This window comes from Tachypleus tridentatus, chromosome 5, assembly GCF_004210375.1.
Source record: "Tachypleus tridentatus isolate NWPU-2018 chromosome 5, ASM421037v1, whole genome shotgun sequence".
Taxonomy (NCBI): domain Eukaryota; kingdom Metazoa; phylum Arthropoda; class Merostomata; order Xiphosura; family Limulidae; genus Tachypleus; species Tachypleus tridentatus.
In genome coordinates this window covers 58,159,156-58,180,815 of record NC_134829.1, presented here as the reverse complement: position 1 = coordinate 58,180,815, position 21,660 = coordinate 58,159,156, and the positions used below count along the sequence as shown (strand labels likewise).

The following is a 21,660-nucleotide window of genomic DNA, read 5'->3' as shown; positions in this document are numbered from 1 at the left end:
ATAACAATGAGTATTAAGGATACACTGTTGGTAACAAAAGCTTATCTCAGTTATAACGGTGAGTATTAAGGATACACTGTTGGTAACTAAAGCTTATCTCAGTTATAACAATGAGTATTAAGGATACACTGTTGGTAACATAAGCTTATCTCAGTTATAACGATGATAATTAAGGATACACTGTTGGTAACAAAAGCTTATCTCAGTTATAACAATGAGTATTAAGGATACACTGTTGGTAACATAAGCTTATCTCAGTTATAACGATGATAATTAAGGATACACTGTTGGTAACAAAAGCTTATCTCAGTTATAACAATGAGTATTAAGAATACACTGTTGGTAACTAAAGGTTATCTCAGTTATAACAATGAGTATTAAGGATACACTGTTGGTAACAAAAGCTTATAGCAGTTATAACAATGAGTATTAAGGATACACTGTTGGTAACAAAAGGTTATCTCAGTTATAACAATGAGTATTAAGGATACACTGTTGGTAACATAAGCTTATCTCAGTTATAACAATGAGTATTATGAATACACTGTTGGTAACATAAGCTTATCTCAGTTATAACAATGAGTATTAAGAATACACTGTTGGTAACATAAGCTTATCTCAGTTATAACAATGAGTATTAAGAATACACTGTTGGTAATAAAAGCTTATATCAGTTATAACAATGAGTATTAAGGAGACACTGTTGGTAACAAAAGCTTATCTCAGTTATAACAATGAGTATTAAGGATACACTGTTGGTAACATAAGCTTATCTCAGTTATAACAATGAGTATTAAGGATACACTGTTGGTAACATAAGCTTATCTCAGTTATAACAATGAGTATAAAGAATACACTGTTGGTAACATAAGCTTATCTCAGTTATAACAATGAGTATTAAAAATACACTGTTGGTAATAAAAGCTTATCTCAGTTATAACGATGATAATCAAGGATATACTGTTGGTAACAAAAGCTTATCTCAGTTATAACAATGAGTATTAAGGATACACTGTTGGTAACTAAAGCTTATCTCAGTTATAACAATGATAATTAAGGATACACTGTTGGTAACAAAAGCTTATCTCAGTTATAACAATGAGTATTAAGAATACACTGTTGGTAACTAAAGGTTTTCTCAGTTATAACAATGAGTATTAAGGATACACTGTTGGTAACAAAAGCTTATATCAGTTGTAACAATGAGTATTAAGGATACACTGTTGGTAACAAAAGCTTATCTCAGTTATAACAATGAGTATTAAGGATACACTGTTGGTAACATAAGCTTATCTCAGTTGTAACGATGATAATTAAGGATACACTGTTGGTAACAAAAGCTTATCTCAGTTATAACAATGAGTATTAAGAATACACTGTTGGTAACTAAAGGTTATCTCAGTAATAACAATGAGTATTAAGGATACACTGTTGGTAACAAAAGCTTATCTCAGTTATAAAAATGAGTATTAAGGATACACTGTTGGTAACTAAAGCTTATCTCAGTTATAACGGTGAGTATTAAGGATACACTGTTGGTAACTAAAGCTTATCTCAGTTATAACAATGAGTATTAAGGATACACTGTTGGTAACATAAGCTTATCTCAGTTATTACGACGAGTATTAAGAATACACTGTTGGTAACAAAAGCTTATCTCAGTTATAACGATGAGTACTAAGGATACACTGTTGGTAACTAAAGGTTATCTCAGTTATAACTATGAGTATTAAGGATACACTGTTGGTAACAAAAGCTTATCTCAGTTATAACAATGAGTATTAAGGATACACTGTTGGTAACATAAGCTTATCTCAGTTATAACGATGATAATTAAGGATACACTGTTGGTAACTAAAGCTTATCTCAGTTATAACAATGAGTATAAAGAATACACTGTTGGTAACATAAGCTTATCTCAGTTATAACGGTGAGTATTAAGGTTACACTGTTGGTAACTAAAGCTTATCTCAGTTATAACAATGAGTATTAAGGATACACTGTTGGTAACATAAGCTTATCTCAGTTATAACAATGAGTATTAAGGATACACTGTTGGTAACATAAGCTTATATCAGTTATAACGACGAGTATTAAGGATACACTGTTGGTACCTGAAGCTTATCTCAGTTATAACGATGAGTACTAAGGATACACTGTTGGTAACATAAGCTTATCTCAGTTATAACGGTGAGTATTAAGGATACACTGTTGGTAACATAAGCTTATCTCAGTTATAACGATGAGTACTAAGGATACACTGTTGGTAACAAAAGCTTATCTCAGTTATAACGGTGAGTATTAAGGATACACTGTTGGTAACATAAGCTTATCTCAGTTATAACGATGAGTACTAAGGATACACTGTTGGTAACAAAAGCTTATCTCAGTTATAACGGTGAGTATTAAGGATACACTGTTGGTAACATAAGCTTATCTCAGTTATAACGGTGAGTACTAAGGATACACTGTTGGTAACAAAGCTTATCTCAGTTATAACGGTGAGTATTAAGGATACACTGTTGGTAACATAAGCTTATCTCAGTTATAACGGTGAGTACTAAGGATACACTGTTGGTAACAAAAGCTTATCTCAGTTATAACGGTGAGTATTAAGGATACACTGTTGGTAACATAAGCTTATCTCAGTTATAACGATGAGTACTAAGGATACACTGTTGGTAACAAAAGCTTATCTCAGTTATAACGGTGAGTATTAAGGATACACTGTTGGTAACATAAGCTTATCTCAGTTATAACGGTGAGTATTAAGGATACACTGTTGGTAACATAAGCTTATCTCAGTTATAACGGTGAGTATTAAGGATACACTGTTGGTAACATAAGCTTATCTCAGTTATAACGGTGAGTATTAAGGATACACTGTTGGTAACATAAGCTTATCTCAGTTATAACGGTGAGTATTAAGGATACACTGTTGGTAACATAAGCTTATCTCAGTTATAACGGTGAGTATTAAGGATACACTGTTGGTAACATAAGCTTATCTCAGTTATAACGGTGAGTATTAAGGATACACTGTTGGTAACTAAAGCTTATCTCAGTTATAACAATGAGTATTAAGGATACACTGTTGGTAAGAAAAGCATATCTTAGTGATGATGTTAACTATTGCCGTTTTTATTACATTACATAAAGACATAACCATACAAATGACAGCACTTACCAGTTGGACGATTCGAATAAACCCCAGGGGTTCTTTCAAAACACGAAAATGGAGTTCCATATGTGAGACTTAGCCGAGCAGCAGTCCAGACAAGAAGGAAGGAAACTACTGGGTTCTGAGGTAGAAATATCTGTTGAAACCGTTCACGGAGAGAAATGCTTTGAAATACCAAAATAGAAAGGAAAACATATTAGGAGTCAACCAAATAAAATAAAGAGTTCGGACCTACCTACACACATATAAAACGATGAACAGCCTTAAATCCGTGAGCTTTTAAAGATCCAGCCTTCGGAAGCACTCGAATTACAGAGTTTTTATTATTTTATGTTAAAACTTCTTGAGCCAACGTCCTTTTGTGATATCATGTACCTAACACACATAATTATTTTACCTGATTTTATGAATTTTGAAATAAATCTTCATCTGCTTTTGGCTTTGACCCGAGCTTGAGGACTTATTAAATTTTGATTCGATCTCTACTTAGCAAAGCACTCATAGTCCATTGTGCAGCTTTGTGTCTAAGATAAATAAATAAACAAATTATATAACTTGAACGTTTTCTTAGATTATTCATATATTATTACTTCAGCACTTCATCCTCAGGTCATATACACTTTGTTTGATTACACAGATTTTTGTAGAGATGTTTTATAACTTTTCTATTTTCTACATCTACGTAACAGTTGTGACCCACGGATAAAAGCGCGGATGTTATATAGATGTATAATTTAGTATATTTTAATAAAACGAAGACAAATATCCTTGAAAATGGGACATATGTACTAGTTAATATGAACATATATAGTTTACAGAACGTTGAAACTAGAGACAAAAACAGACCTCGTGAAAACTCTCTTGAAAATCATACCAAATATTAAACTAACTGTACGTATCATCTGAGAAAATTCTTCTGTAAAGAGAAGAGCAAACAACAATAAATTCATGTGAGAAACTTTAGACATGTTCCTATAGAATTTAGTTAATACAAAATATCTATATTAAATACACTTGTTCCTGTAGAATTTAGTTAATATAAAATATCTATATTAAATACACTTGTTCCTATAGAATTTAGTGAATGAAAAATACCAGTATTAAATACACTTGTTCCTATAGAATTTAGTTAATACAAAATATCTATATTAAATACACTTGTTCCTATAGAATTTAGTTAATACAAAATATCTATATTAAATACACTTGTTCCTATAGAATTTAGTTAATAAAAAATACCTGTATTAAATATACTTGTTCCTATAGAATTTAGTGAATGAAAAATACCTGTATTAAATACACTTGTTCCTATAGATTTTAGTGAATGAAAAATACCTGTATTTTATACACTTGTTCCTATAGAATTTAGTGAATGAAAAATACCTATATTAAATACACTTGTTTCTGTAGAATTAAGTGAATGAAAAATACATGTATAAAATACACTTGTTTCTATAGAATTAAGTGAATGAAAAATGCATGTATAAAATACACTTGTTTCTATAGAATTTAGTAAAAGAAAAATACTTATATTGAATACACTTTTTCTATAGAATTTAGTGAATAAAAATACTATATTAAATACAGTTATTCCTATAGAATTTAGTGAATAAAAATACTATATTAAATACAGTTATTCCTATAGAATTTAGTGAATGAGTAGATGACAAATATCTGTATTAAATACACTTGTTCCTATAGAATTTAGTGAATGAAAAATATCTATATTAAATACACCTGTTCCTATAGATTTTAGTGAATGAAAAATAGTTGTATTAAATACACCTGTTCCTACAGAATTTAATGAATGAAAAATACCTATATTAATTACACTTGTTCCTATAGAATTTAGTGAATGAAAAATACCTGTATAAAATACACTTGTTCCAAAAGAATTTAGTGAATGAAAAATACCTATATTAAATACACTTGTTCCAAAAGAATTTAGTGAATGAAAAATACCTATATTAAATACACTTATTCCTTTATAATTAAGGAAGTGAGTTAATACAAAATACCTATATTAAATACACTTGTTCTTTTATAACTTAGGGAGTGAGTACATGAAAAATATCTATATTAAATACATTTGTTCTTTAATAACTTAGGAAGTGAGTTAAATGAAAAATACCTATATTAAATACAATTGTTCTTTTAGAACTTACAGAATGAGTTGATGAAAAATACTTATATTAAATCCAATTCTTCTTTTAGAACTTACAGAATGAGTTGATGAAAAATACCTATATTAAATACACCTGTTTCTATAGAACGTAAGGTGTTAAAAGATAGAAAATACTTATCTCAAACACGTGTGTTTTTAGAGAATGTAGAGAGCGAGTAGATATTAAATACATTTGTTTCTATTGAATTTAGGAAGTGAGTACTTGGAAAATAACTATGTTAAATACACTTGTTCCTGTATAATTTAGGAAGCAAATGGAAAATACCTATGTTAAATACATCTTATTCATACAATATTGTTTGATTCGTTTTAGGGTAAAGCGACGTTGGGCTATGTGCTGTGTACACCTCGGAAAATCTAGCTCCGGATTTTAGTATTGTAATTCCGTAAATTTTTTCACACAGTCACATCTGATATTGATTGAAATATTTCTGTTGTTATGCGTCGAATCTTCTCAGGCTGGTTTCTTTCGAAACACATCCAAGGTATGGTGTCCATTAGGTGACTCTTTGTTCCACTTAACTTATTTGCTCTTATATTTTTTTCGTCCGCTATAGTATTTTGTTCGGGCCTGAGGTTCTTATGGTCTAACACTAAGCTATCATTACATTTCTAATTGTGATTGTTGTTGTTTTCATGGGATGGACATGTGTTTAGGTTCCAAAGTCTCTTCCACATTTAGGTTGTTACTACCACTTCAGTATGAGATAACCTGTCCTTTAATCGATTTTTGTTTTTTACTCTGTTGGATGTCTAGACAATTTGGTCGATTATCCGACCTTTTGAAAGAGATAGTACCGCGTTATAAGCCGTTAGTAATAGGCTTAACAACCTAATAACAAACGCCACGAAAAAGTAAAAATCACATTCAACATCAAGGTGTTTCGTTGAAACGAAACAGTAAGTTTGTAATTTCTATTGGATTTCTAATTGCTTGAGCCTTGTGGTTTTTTATGATTTTAATTTGTTTTTCTTTGTATAAATATTAAAACTGAGATTCGATATCTGTAATCGGCACAAGGGATATATAGCCAATCACGTAGGTTTGCTTTTAACAGAAACACAAACAAAACTAACATGTTCACAAAAAATATGGTTAATAATGCTGAATTTAATAACTGGTCTTATAAGTCAGTGTTCTTTTATGGGCGTGTCTCAGAAGCAGACAAGGCTTCAAGTGTAAGCGGACTGACACATTAAACACAGTTGTGTTAATTCATCACTTGTGATGATTTTAGTGCTGGCATGAAGTAATTTGTATAATATAATTAGTCATAATATAAAAAGGATATCTTTATTTAAAAATCTGCAATCTAGTTTTAAAAAACAACAACAGATAATTCTTCTCGAATCTGTTTATTAATTGTATAAAAATATGTTTTCTTGGTTGTGAATTTCATTTCTTAGAGAAGAACTGACTGAAATCAAAGTAATCTCCTTTCCAGAGATGCCTAACATGTCAGTTGATGCACTGTTAACATATTGTGTTATTTTATACTATTCAAAAGGGTTTTAGAAAATTAAATGATTGGAAATACGTTGAATACACATTGGAAAACCCCACCAATAAAGGTAAGGTGAAGATGGTTGCTAACAAAACATTAACACTCCTACGAAAAGACGTTTCTAGTCCTGATTTCTCCAAGCCCGTTCCCCTGGCTGCGGTTTCGCTAGATAGTAGATAGGGACAGTGGGAATCTCGTTAATCCATTCATTAATTGATTTAAATGGCAATTTCATTTAAATACAAAATTATTAGCCTAATATTAATAACCTTTCAAGTTGCTCTGGGGCCTATTAGGCCCCACTTTTCGTAGGAGTGTTAATAACATTTGGTAGCTTCAATTAGACCGGCACCTCGTGCGTAACGTGAGATAAACGGTCCAATCAGCCATCCTTGATTTACAATTCCGAACAGTAACAGTACTACACTGTTAGCACCATCTGTCGCTTGCACGACTACTCGAAATCGAATTGCTGGATTGACTTTCATATAACACAGTTAAACCTGAAAGCATGAAGCGTGATTCTCGGGATGTTGTGGTTTCGAACCTTGGACATTCCGATTCATAGTGAATGAACTAACTCGAAACACAGAGATCGAAAAGAGAGATAAAAGACTTATATTAAAATTCTTAAATAATACAAAACGAGATATATTTAAGTAAGAGATGAAACAACAGAAACCACAAAATAAATAATAATCGCCGGTTTATGAGTTGTCAATATACTATAAAATCACAAATGTGTTTTTGTGAAATAAACACGTGGAAAAAGAATCAAATAAAAGATATTACTGGTTTTGTTTGATTTCTACGATAAAATAAAATAGGAGTGTGTGTTTTTCGTATAGCAAAGCCACAAAGGGCTATCTACTCAGCCCACCGAGGGGAATCGAACCCCTGATTTTAGCGTTGTAAATCCGGAGACATATCGCTGTACTAGCGGGGGGCCAAATAAAATAGGAAGAAACTGTACCATTTTTGCGTTTCATACGTTTAATTTTTTTGTTACCTCCACGTTCTAAAACTATTCTGTCTTCTTTCTGATGTATATAATCTTTTCTAACTCAGAAGTTGATTTACCTTTATATGGATTTTTATTATAATATGTGTACATGAATTTTAGTAGCTGTGTGTCTCGCTTAATCAAATGGGCGTTTGTAACTATGTTTTTGTTAATATAGTAGTTGTACATGACACTATCTGTATTATATTTGCTCACATCGAAGGTTTTGTTTGTAAGAGTGCGTGTGCCCTGGTATTTTCGTTCTGGTCTTAATACGTGTATATATTTTTCTAATTTCGTTGATTTAGTATAAACGAATGTTGTTCTTTCTGTGATTGTTTTGTTTTAATTAAGATTCTGTTTATTGTAAGCCTTAAATACGCGGTTTCTCTGGGTAACTTTGAAATGTCCGTGTCACATTTCTTCAGGTTCGAAACAATACGTAGTGTTGCTTGACTAACAGTTAATATACTAAATGGAAAAAGAAATATATTTAAAAAGCCTAAAACATGATACATGTATATATCTATTTATGTATATGTTATTAACATTATATTAACTTTTAGACAACAATATTGTAATATGCAATTGATTTAGTGTTACTATCAATAATAAATATATATAAATCATAAAACGTTAACTCAACGATTTTGAAAAGAAATGTAAATATTGTCAGTGCAAACATAACACGTTTAAAAGGTGGTCAAGCTATAACACAAGCAGGTATTTTGTTATCTGAAATGTGAGTATAAACGTTCTACAGAGAACACGTGGTTGAGACACAAAAATTCAAAACCTAACTTGACCTTTCAATGACATATAAAAACTCTGATGTATTATTGTTGCTTTTGTTACTTGGACTTCTTCCTTTCTTACATATATTTTTATTCTGATATCACACGTGTTTACTTCTTACTTGAGTTTACATTTCATCAGAAATTGACATTTGCGCGTCTTTCTTCACGAGCGATCACGCACGTGCTTTAGGTAAGTGTATGGAACGTGAAGTGCGGGTTTTAAGGTTGAAAGCGCTTATTTAATTAAATTTAATAAACCTAACGACCTTGACCCTTACAATAACAAAACTTAAATGAGTTCTCTACTTCCAACCATTAAGTCCACTAAGTATCTGATGCAAACAGGAATTTGAGTTTAACATATCTGCTCAGTTATAAAACAGTAAGAAATGTGCCATATTTTAAAATAGCTTTAACATATTTGACTACATGAGTATGAAACTTGCAGGATGTGTTCTTCATGCAGTTTGTTTTGAATTCCGCGCAAAGATACACGAGGGTTATCTGTGCCGGCCATCACTAATTTAACAGTGATTGCAATAGATGGATGTTAGCTAGTCAACATCCTCCAGCGTCAAGTCCACTAATAGAGGAATTGACCGTCACATTATTGCATCCTCACACCACAAATGAAGAGGTTCGGTAACAAGAACTGGAACTAGCGACCCGTAGATTGCGAGTCGAGACCGTTGTTGATGTAATTAATCACATTTGTCACTAGATGTCAGTTAGATCTATTACATTTTTTAACACTACGTTTATAAACTCATTCTTTATGGATTTTCAAAAATTGGAACAATATACAGTAATAGTATAGTAGGCCTAACATAATGTTTTACGACAAGCATAATTAGTTATATTATGCACACAGTTTATGTGTGATCTTGATGATGAAACAATTGTGATTAACAAAATGAAGTATTCATAAATTATTTTATAATTAGACGTCAGTAAAACAATTTCAATCAACTAACATTTGTCTGTGTACAGAAGAATTTGTTTGTTTCGAATATCACGACATGCTACACGAGGGTTATCTGTTTTAGTTCTTCCTAATTTAATCGAATAATGGGATTGACCGTTACTTTATAACGGGTGAAAGCAAAAGCATTTTTGGTGTGACGCTGATTCGAACAGGTCACACTCAGCTGAGCCATCGAGCGCGCTAACCACCAGGCCATGCCATGTTCTCCAAGCAAAAAACCATCACTGTAATAATTTTAAGCTTTTGTTGCTTTTATTGTCTTATTTTCGTGAATACTATACTTATAATGTACTTAATTTCATATTATACTTATAATATATTTATTTTAATACTCTACTAATGATATACTTATTTTCATACCATACTTTTCATATACTTATTTTAATACTATACTTATACTTATTTTCACGTTATACTTATGATATACTTACTTTCATGTTATACCTATACTTATTTTCATGTTGCACTTATGATATACTTATTTTCATACTATACTTATACCTATTTTAATATCATACTTATAATATACTTATTTTCATACTATACTTATATTTATACTTATTTTCATGTTGCACTTATGATATACTTATACATAAACTTATTTTCTTGTTATACTTATGATATACTTATTTTTACACTATACTTATCATATACTTGTTATAATACTGTACTTATGATACACTTATTCTCACATTATACTTATAAAATACTTATTTTCATTCTATACTTATACATATACTTATTTTCATATCATACTATCGATATACTTATTTTCATGTTATACATATGATATACTTATTTTCATATTATACTTATAGTTATTTTAATATTATACTTATGAAACAGTTGTTTTAATACTACACTTATGATATATGTATTTTCATATTACACTTATGATATACTTATTTTCACATTATACTTATGATACACTTAATTTCATATTATACTTTTGATATATTAGTTTCATATTATACTTATTATATACGTATTTTCATGCTACACATATTTATTTTCATAGTATACCTATATTTAAAATTATTTTTATACTATACTTATACTTATTTTCATATTTTGCTTATGACATACTTATTTTCATACTGTACTTATACCTATGTTCATACTATACTTATATTTATACTTATTTTCATGTTATACTCATGATATACTTATTTGCACATTAAACTTATGATATACTTATTTTCACACTATATTTATACTTATTTTCGTACTATACTTGGACTTATTTTCATTCTATACTTATACTTATTTTCATATAATACTTATGATATACCTTTTTTCATACTACACATATTTATTTTCATACTATACTTATATTTATACTTATTTTCATGTTATACTTATGATATACTTATTTTTGTACTTGACCTATACTTAATTTAATACTGTTCTTATGATACATCTTAATTTCATAATATACTTATGATATACTTATTTTAATACTGTACTTATGATACACTTATTTTCATATTATACTTTTGGTACACTTATTTTATTGCTATACTTTTACCTATTTTCATGTTACACTTATGATATATTTATTTTCATATTACACCTGTACTCATTTTCATTCTATACTTATCCTTATTTTCATATCATACTTATAATATACTTATTTTCATACTATACTTATACTTATTTTCATATTATACTTATATATATTTTCATATTATACTTTTGATATATTATTTTCATATTATGCTTATGATATACTTATTTTCATGTTATACTTCTGATATATTTATTTTCATAATATACTTATAGTTATTTTCATATTATACTTATGATACACTTGTTTTATTAATACACTTATGATATATTTATTTTCATATTAATCTTATGATATACTTATTTTCACATTATTTTATGATTCACTTAATTTCATGTTATACTTAGAATATACTTATTTTCATACTATACTTATAATTAATTTCATATAATACTTTTGGTATACTAATTTTAGTACTATACTTATACTTATTTTCATGTTATATTTATGATATGCTTATTTTCATGTTATACTTATGATATACATATTTTCATACTATACTTATACATATACTTATTTTCATGTTAGACTTATGATATACTTATTTTCATGTTATACTTATATATATTTTCATACTATACTTATGTTACACTTGTTTTCATATTATACTAATGATAAACTTATTTTCATGTTATACTTATGATATACTTATTTTCATATTATACTTACTACATAGTATTTAAATATTATACTTATGATACACTTATTTTCACATTATACTTATGATGTACTTATTTTCATTCTATACTTATCCTTATTTTCATATCATACTCATGATATACTTATTTTCACACTATGCTCATACATATTTTCACACTATGTTTAAATATATTTTCATACTATACTTATACTTATTTTCATATTATACTTTTGATATATTATTTTCATATTATACTTATGATATACTTATTTTTATATTATACTTATGATATAATTATTTTCATATTATACTTATGATATAATTGGTTTTCATACTATACTTATGATACACTTATTTTCTTATTATACTTTTGATATATTATTTTCATAGTATACTTATGATATACTTATTTTTATATTATACTTATGATATAATTATTTTCATATTATACTTATGATATATTAGTTTCATATTATACTTATTATATACGTATTTTCATACTACACATATTTATTTTCATAGTATACCTATATTTAAAATTATTTTTATACTATACTTATACTTATTTTCATATTTTGCTTATGACATACTTATTTTCATACTGTACTTATACCTATGTTCATACTATACTTATATTTATACTTATTTTCATGTTATACTTATGATATACTTATTTTAATGTTATACTTATCATATACTTATTTTAATATTATATTTATGATATACTTTTCTCACATTATACTTATGATATTCTTATTTTCACATTATACTAATGATATACTGATTTATATACTATACTTATACCTATTTTCAAATTATACTTATATTATATTTATTTTCACACTATACTTACACCTATTTTCATACTATACTTATACATATGTTTATATTATACTTATGATAAACTTATTTTCTTACTATACTTGTACTAATTTTGATATTATGCTTATGATATACTTAATTTCATGTTATATTTGTGATATACTTATTTTTATATAATACTTGTCATATACTATTTTATAACTATACTTATGATATACTTATTTTAATACTGTTCTTATGATACACGAATTTTCATAATATACTGTGATATAGTTATTTTAATCCTATACTTATACTTATTTTCATGTTATACTTATGATATACTTATTTTTGTACTTGACCTATACTTAATTTAATACTGTTCTTATGATACATCTTAATTTCAATACTATACTTATAATATACTTATTTTAATACTGTACTTATGATACACTTATTTTCATATTATACTTTTGGTACACTTATTTTATTGCTATACTTATTTTCATATTATACTTATATATATTTTCATACTATACTTATGATACACTTATTTTCATATTATACTTTTGATATATTATTTTCATATTATGCTTATGATACACTTATTTTCATATTATACTTTTGATATATTATTTTCATATTATGCTTATGATACACTTATTTTCATATTATACTTTTGATATATTATTTTCATATTATGCTTATGATATACTTATTTTCATACTATACTTATACATATACTTATTTTCATGTTAGACTTATGATATACTTATTTTCATGTAATACATATGATATACTTATTTTCATGTTATACTTATATATATTTTCATACTATACTTATGATACACTTATTTTCATAATATACTGATGCATGTTTTCATATTATACTTATGATAAACTGATTTTCATAGTATACATATACTTATTTTCATATTATACTTACTACATAGTATTTTAATACTATACTTATGATATACTTATTTCCATATTATACTTATGATAATCTTATATCAATACTATACTTATCATACACTTATTTTGATACTATACTTTTGGTACACTTATTTTATTGCTATACTAAAACTTATTTTCATATTATACTTATAATATACTTATTTTTACATTATACTTATGATGTACTTATTTTCACCCTATGTTTATACTTATTTTCATACTATACTTATATTTATTTTCATATGATACTTATATACATTTTCATACTATACTTATGATACACTTATTTTCATATTATACTTTTGATATATTAGTTTCATATTATACTTATTATATACGTATTTTCATACTACACATATTTATTTTCATAGTATACCTATATTTAAAATTATTTTTATACTATACTTATACTTATTTTCATATTTTGCTTATGACATATTTATTTTCATACTGTACTTATACCTATGTTCATACTATACTTATATTTATACTTATTTTCATGTTATACTCATGATATACTTATTTGCACATTAAACTTATGATATACTTATTTTCACACTATATTTATACTTATTTTCATTCTATACTTAGACTTATTTTCATATTATACTTATAATATACTTATTTTCATATAATACTTATGATATACCTTTTTTCATACTACACATATTTATTTTCATACTATACTTATATTTATACTTATTTTCATGTTATATTTATGATATACTTAATTTCATGTTATACTTATCATATACTTATTTTAATATTATATTTATGATACACTTATTCTCACATTATACTTATGGTATACGTATTTTCATACTATACTTATGGTTATAATTATTTTCATGTTATGCGTATGATTATGCTTATTTACATGTTATACACATGATATTCTTATTTTCATATTATACTTATGATATACTTTTTTCACATCATACTTATGATATTCTTATTTTCATATTATACTTATGATATACTTTTTTCACATCATACTTATAATATTCTGATTTTCATATTATACTTATGAAATTCGTATTTTGATACTACACTTATACTTATTTTTACATTATACTAATGATATACTGATTTTCACACTATACTTACACTTATTTTCATACTATACTTATACATATTTTTATATTATACTTATGATAAACTTATTTTCATACTATACTTGTACTTATTTTGATATTATACTTATGATATACTTAATTTCGTGTTATATTTGTGATACTTATTTTTATGTAATACTTATGATATACTTATTTTCATACTATACTTATCATATACTTATATTAATACTGTTCTTATGATACACGAATTTTCATAATATACTTGTGATATACTTATTTTCATACTACACTTATACTTATTTTCATATTATGCTTATGACATACTTATTTTCATATTATACTTATGATAAACTTATTTTGATACTATACTTGTACTTATTTTTATATTATACTTATGATATACATATTTTAATACCGTACTTATGATGTACTTTTCGAATATTTTAAAATTACATTTGAAAGTTGGTTATATTTAATTTTAATTGAACGTTATGTACTTTTTAATTGAACGTTCTGTACTTTGCACATTTGTTTGTCTGAAATTAAGCGCTAAGTTACACAACGGGCTATCTGTGCTATATCTATCACGGGTATCGAAACCAGATTTCCTGCTGCTTGAGTCCGCAGCCAATATTTCTGTGCTACTTGGGTAATATATTGTACCCAAACCGCTTACTCTCCCAAAATTTGACCCTCTTCGGGTTCTTTAACCTGACCTTCACGCCCTCTAGAGTTACAATTCTCAAAATACCCTCGTTTACAGCATTAACTGTCAGTAATTCCTTCTTGAGTCTGAAAGATATTTTTATTATTTCCGTTTCGAAATACGCTTCGTTGACAATTATCTTCACAATCACGTAAATGATAATCAAACATAGCAAACAGTTTTGAAAGATTTCAGCTTTTTCCTTAGGATAATCTAATCTGTACACAGAAAAAAAACCCAAAACGTTTCTATATAATATGTGCTACATACAAACCCGATAGGATTTTGGTGTATAATATTTTATAAGCTTTGATATTTCGCCTTTTTATTTGAACAAAACCAAACCTTATTTTCGAAAACCCCTATTAGATCTTTATCGATCGATTTAGTGAAAATTAAACTATACTTTCATTTGTGAAACGGATAAAAAAATTACAAAAATAACAGGTTTCGTTCGAGAATGGACAGCGGTAAATCCGAGATTCGATTTGTCTCGCTGGCTTTGTTGTAAGTGAAACACACAATCTTAAAACTGTGTGTAACAGTGTAGTGTATTTTTTTAACTCTTCAAACAAAGAATATGTAATTAAGAAAAATAATTCATCAGAATCTAAAAAAAGAATCTAAAGTGTAAGATAAGAAATAATTACAAAGAATGTTTTTTTTTCACCTGATTTAACAGTTTACAGCTATGATAGAATGTGTACCGGTCAGTCATTAGGTGACCGGAGATGTAAATTGGAAGACATGAACATTTTATAGCGTCTAACCAGTCGAATGTCTCGTCGCCTATTAAGATGATATTGTAGTTTACTCGAGTTTATTCAAGAACTTAGATAAAGCTTATGATAAAAGCAGCTTTCAGAAAAAGCTGCGTCAGTAAAAAAATTTTTTGTTGATAGGGGGCTCTGGACATTGTCATGCGTTAACCACAGGAACGAAAGCACTGAGGGGGAAGAAAAATAACACATATATAACACATAGAATTAGAGAGAGACAGAGAGAAAAAAGAGAAAATAATTGGGAGGAGTTTTGAAACAAAAAAGAGAAACAAAAGAAAAATATTTAGAAGAGATGAAAATAGAATGCATTATTCACGCGACATGACTTCGTAGCGCTTCGTGATATATCGTGTTCAGGTGTCTTTTCATTGTATTTTTATAGATGTGAATTGGCACGCTTTGGGTTAAAGAGAATTCGACATTTTAATTAGTCAGTTGTGCGCCGGTAATTGAATTTTCCATTGATCCTTCTGTCGTAACCGGAGCCCGGCATGGCTATGCGGTTAAGGCATTCGACTCGTAATTTGAGAGTCAAGGGTTCGAATCCCTGTCCCACCAAACATTCTCGCCATTTCAACTGTTGGGGCGTTATAATGTGACGGTCAATCCCACTATTCGAAGATAAAAGAGTAGTCCAAGAGTTGGCGGTGGGTGATGATGACTAGCTGCCTTCCCTCTAGTCTTACATTACTAAATTAGGGACGGGTATCGCAGATAGTCCTCGTGTAGCTTTGCGTGAAATTCAAGAAACAAACAAACAAACTTTCGTAATCTCTGATTATCTTTACCTTTCCGTGTAGCCCCCTAGCGGCTCAGCGTTAAATCATTCGAGGCTTATGATGCTAAAATTCGGGCTACAATACCCCTGGTAAGCATAGCACATAGGATAGATTGGTGCTTAACTACAAATAAACATGAGCTTAAAGAACAGCACCATGTAGCCTCCCGGTAGCTAAGCGATAAGTCTGTCGATGTACAACGTTAAGAACTTGATTTCGATACCCATGGTAGGCATAGCACAAATGGCCCACTGTGTGTAGCTTTGTACCGAAGTACAAGTAATAGATTGGGTCAGCCCTTCCATATACGTTAAAAAAAAAACTACTCTTTTTTTGTTCCCTTTTTGTTTTACGGCGCGTGAATTTTGATGTTAAGTTTGCGTGCGTGGTTTCTAACTTTTTTCAATAACCACTCGTTTGCTGTTGCTGTTTGTGTTTCACTGAAGATCTGACAGGTTAGGTTTCGTACTCACTGAGTTCTTGAGAAATAGTTATTTAATTTCGAACTAATTGTTTCTTTCAAGAATTACTAACGACAAACATATACTGATTTATTATTTCCACCATATGACAGATTAATTACATAACCTTCTGAGGTCATACACTTATTTAATCATTACACAGTTGTTTTGTTTTTTTTATATTTTATATATTTCGTGGATGAACACAACTCAGAGTTTTTAAAAAGCGAAGTACTGACTTCGCTACCAGTTTTAGTGTTTTTACTCTTATAGCCCCACAGATGTCCAGCGATATGTCTGCAGACTTATAACGTTAGAAACAGGTTTCGCTACCCGTGGTGAACAGAAGACAGATAGCTCCTTTGTGTGGCTTAGTGGTTAACTTAAAACAAGACCACAGTATCATGTTCATCCAGTGTAGCATGTAATGACCACAGTATCATGTACATCCAGTGTAACATATAATGACCAAAGTATCATGTTCATCCAGTGTAGCATATAAAGACCACAGTATCATGTACATCCAGTGTAACATGTAATGACCACAGTATCATGTTCATCCAGTGTAGCATGTAATGACCACAGTATCATGTACATCCAGTGTAACATGTAATGACCACAGTATCATGTTCATCCAGTGTAGCATGTAAAGACCACAGTATCATGTACATCCAGTGTAGCATGTAATGACCACAGTATCATGTACATCCAGTGTATCATGTAATGACCACAGTATCATGTACATCCAGTGTAACATGTAAAGACCATAGTATCATGTTCATCCAGTGTAACATGTAAAGACCACAGTATCATGTTCATCCAGTGTAACATGTAAAGACCACAGTATCATGTACATCCAGTGTATCATGTAATGACCAAAGTATCATGTACATCCAGTGTAACATGTAAAGACCATAGTACCATGTACATCCAGTGTAACATGTAAAGACCATAGTATCATGTACATCCAGTGTATCATGTAATGACCATAGTATCATGTACATCCAGTGTATCATGTAATGACCAAAGTATCATGTACATCCAGTGTAACATGTAAAGACCACAGTACCATGTACATCCAGTGTAATATGTAATGACCACAGTATCATGTACATCCAGTGTAACATGTAAAGACCACAGCATCATGTACATCCAGTGTAACATGTAATGACCACAGTATCATGTACATCCAGTGTAACATGTAAAGACCACAGTATCATGTACATCCAGTGTAACATGTAAAGACCACAGTATCATGTTCATCCAGTGTAACATGTAAAGACCACAGTATCATGTACATTCAGTGTAACATGTAAAGACCACAGCACCATGTACATCCAGTGTAACATGTAAAGACCACAGTACCATGTACATCCAGTGTATCATGTAAAGACCACAGTATCATGTACATCCAGTGTAACATGTAAAGACCACAGTATCATGTTCATCCAGTGTAACATGTAAAGACCACAGTATCATGTACATCCAGTGTAACATGTAAAGACCACAGTATCATGTACATCCAGTGTAACATGTAAAGACCACAGTATCATGTACATCCAGTGTAACATGTAATGACCACAGTATCATGTACATCCAGTGTAATATGTAAAGACCACAGTACTATGTACATCCAGTGTATCATGTAAAGACCACAGTACCATGTACATCCAGTGTAACATGTAAAGACCACAGTATCATGTACATCCAGTGTAACATGTAAAGACCACAGTATCATGTTCATCCAGTGTAACATGTAAAGACCACAGTATCATGTTCATCCAGTGTATCATGTAATGACCACAGTATCATGTACATCCAGTGTATCATGTAAAGACCACAGTACCATGTACATCCAGTGTATCATGTAATGACCACAGTATCATGTACATCCAGTGTAATATGTAAAGACCACAGTATCATGTTCATCCAGTGTATCATGTAATGACCACAGTATCATGTACATCCAGTGTAATATGTAATGACCACAGTATCATGTACAACCAGTGTAACATGTAAAGACCACAGCATCATGTACATCCAGTGTAACATGTAATGACCACAGTATCATGTACATCCAGTGTAACATGTAAAGACCACAGTATCATGTACATCCAGAGTATCATGTAAAGACCACAGTACCATGTACATCCAGTGTATCATGTAATGACCACAGCATCATGTACATCCAGTGTAACATGTAATGACCACAGTATCATGTACATCCAGTGTAACATGTAAAGACAACAGTATCATGTACATCCAGTGTAACATGTAAAGACCACAGTATCATGTACATCCAGTGTAACATGTAAAGATCACAGTATCATGTTCATCCAGTGTAACATGTAAAGACCACAGTATCATGTACATCCAGTGTAACATGTAAAGACCACAGTATCATGTTCATCCAGTGTAACATGTAAAGACCACAGTATCATGTACATCCAGTGTAACATGTAAAGACCACAGCATCATGTACATCCAGTGTAACATGTAAAGACCACAGTATTATGTACATCCAGTGTAACATGTAATGACCACAGTATCATGTACATCCAGTGTAATATGTAAAGACCACAGTATTATGTACATCCAGTGTATCATGTAAAGACCACAGTATCATGTACATCCAGTGTAACATGTAAAGACCACAGTATCATGTACATCCAGTGTAACATGTAAAGACCACAGTATCATGTTCATCCAGTGTAACATGTAATGACCACAGTATCATGTTCATCCAGTGTATCATGTAATGACCACAGTATCATGTACATCCAGTGTATCATGTAAAGACCACAGTACCATGTACATCCAGTGTATCATGTAATGACCACAGTATCATGTACATCCAGTGTAATATGTAAAGACCACAGTATTATGTACATCCAGTGTATCATGTAAAGACCACAGTATCATGTACATCCAGTGTAACATGTAATGACCACAGTATCATGTTCATCCAGTGTATCATGTAATGACCACAGTATCATGTACATCCAGTGTATCATGTAAAGACCACAGTATCATGTTCATCCAGTGTATCATGTAATGACCACAGTATCATGTACATCCAGTGTATCATGTAAAGACCACAGTACCATGTACATCCAGTGTATCATGTAATGACCACAGTATCATGTACATCCAGTGTAACATGTAATGACCACAGTATCATGTTCATCCAGTGTATCATGTAATGACCACAGTATCATGTTCATCCAGTGTAACATGTAATGACCACAGTATCATGTTCATCCAGTGTATCATGTAATGACCACAGTACCATGTACATCCAGTGTAATATTAACTAACTAAATTATCTACAGCAATAATTTACCTTTCTCTTTAGAAATTTCCCACCAGAATTTTCAAAATAAACTAAATATATAAAATAAACTTAAAAAAGACAGAACCAAAATTAAAGCATAAAGTGAAATGTGAGATAAAATTATAAATAGATATTTCACACGTGTGTGAGTTTAAAAAACATTTATTGGAAAGTAGGATTATTGTAAAATGTAAGGATATATACAGAGAGAGAGCAAAAAGCTACGCAATGAGTTATATGTACTGGGACCACCACGAGAATCGAGACTCGGTTGTTGTTTTAGTATTGTAAACCTTCATACTTACCACGGTAACCTCTGATGGAGATACAGAGTGTTAGTAAAGAGCACGACAGAGAAATGTGAGAGAAAAATAAAAAAAAAATCATACGTGTGTTGATAAGAAACACAGAAACATAAATTTATCAGAGAATAAGAGACAGAATGTATGTATATATATATAGGGAGAGAGATAAGAAATGGTGTTCCAATCTTGTACACAGGTTACTAAAATTAACAGAAACATGCAACAATGAGGGTGGAACCAACCTAATATTTTTTTACGACTTAACTGCTTCACAATACTGCATTGCACCTAATAATATGGTAAACTCACCTTTCTGTGCGTCTTTCCTTGTTCATAAATTCCCGCACTCTGGAAAGACCAGCAAACCCGCTAAGAGCTCAGACAATGTATACGTAAGCTTTATGGCAATGTTTACGTTGAGGCAACCAAGGAGGTTATTAGCGACACCTCAAGAACAGACTTTCTTTGTTTTCCGGACATGCAGTTCTTTCCGAACCTCCCGACATCTCACCTTACCATTCTTCAATCGATCTGCTGCTGCTACCTTTTCAGAGAAATCCAATGAAAAACAAGCAACCAATAGTAACCCTCTTAAT

General features: G+C 29.8%; 1 protein-coding gene across 1 annotated transcript in view; it reads right to left on the bottom strand.

Moving 5' to 3' along the window:
• Positions 1 to 21,660, bottom strand: part of LOC143250377 (synaptophysin-like) — a 51,449-nt gene extending 29,789 nt beyond the window's left edge. The window contains exons 1-2 of the mRNA XM_076500822.1: positions 21,374 to 21,660; positions 3,188 to 3,345 (exon numbers count right to left, since the gene is read on the bottom strand). Coding sequence (XP_076356937.1) covers positions 3,188 to 3,247 — 60 coding nt within the window. The 5' untranslated portion in view covers positions 3,248 to 3,345; positions 21,374 to 21,660. The remainder of the gene's footprint in view (positions 1 to 3,187; positions 3,346 to 21,373) is intronic.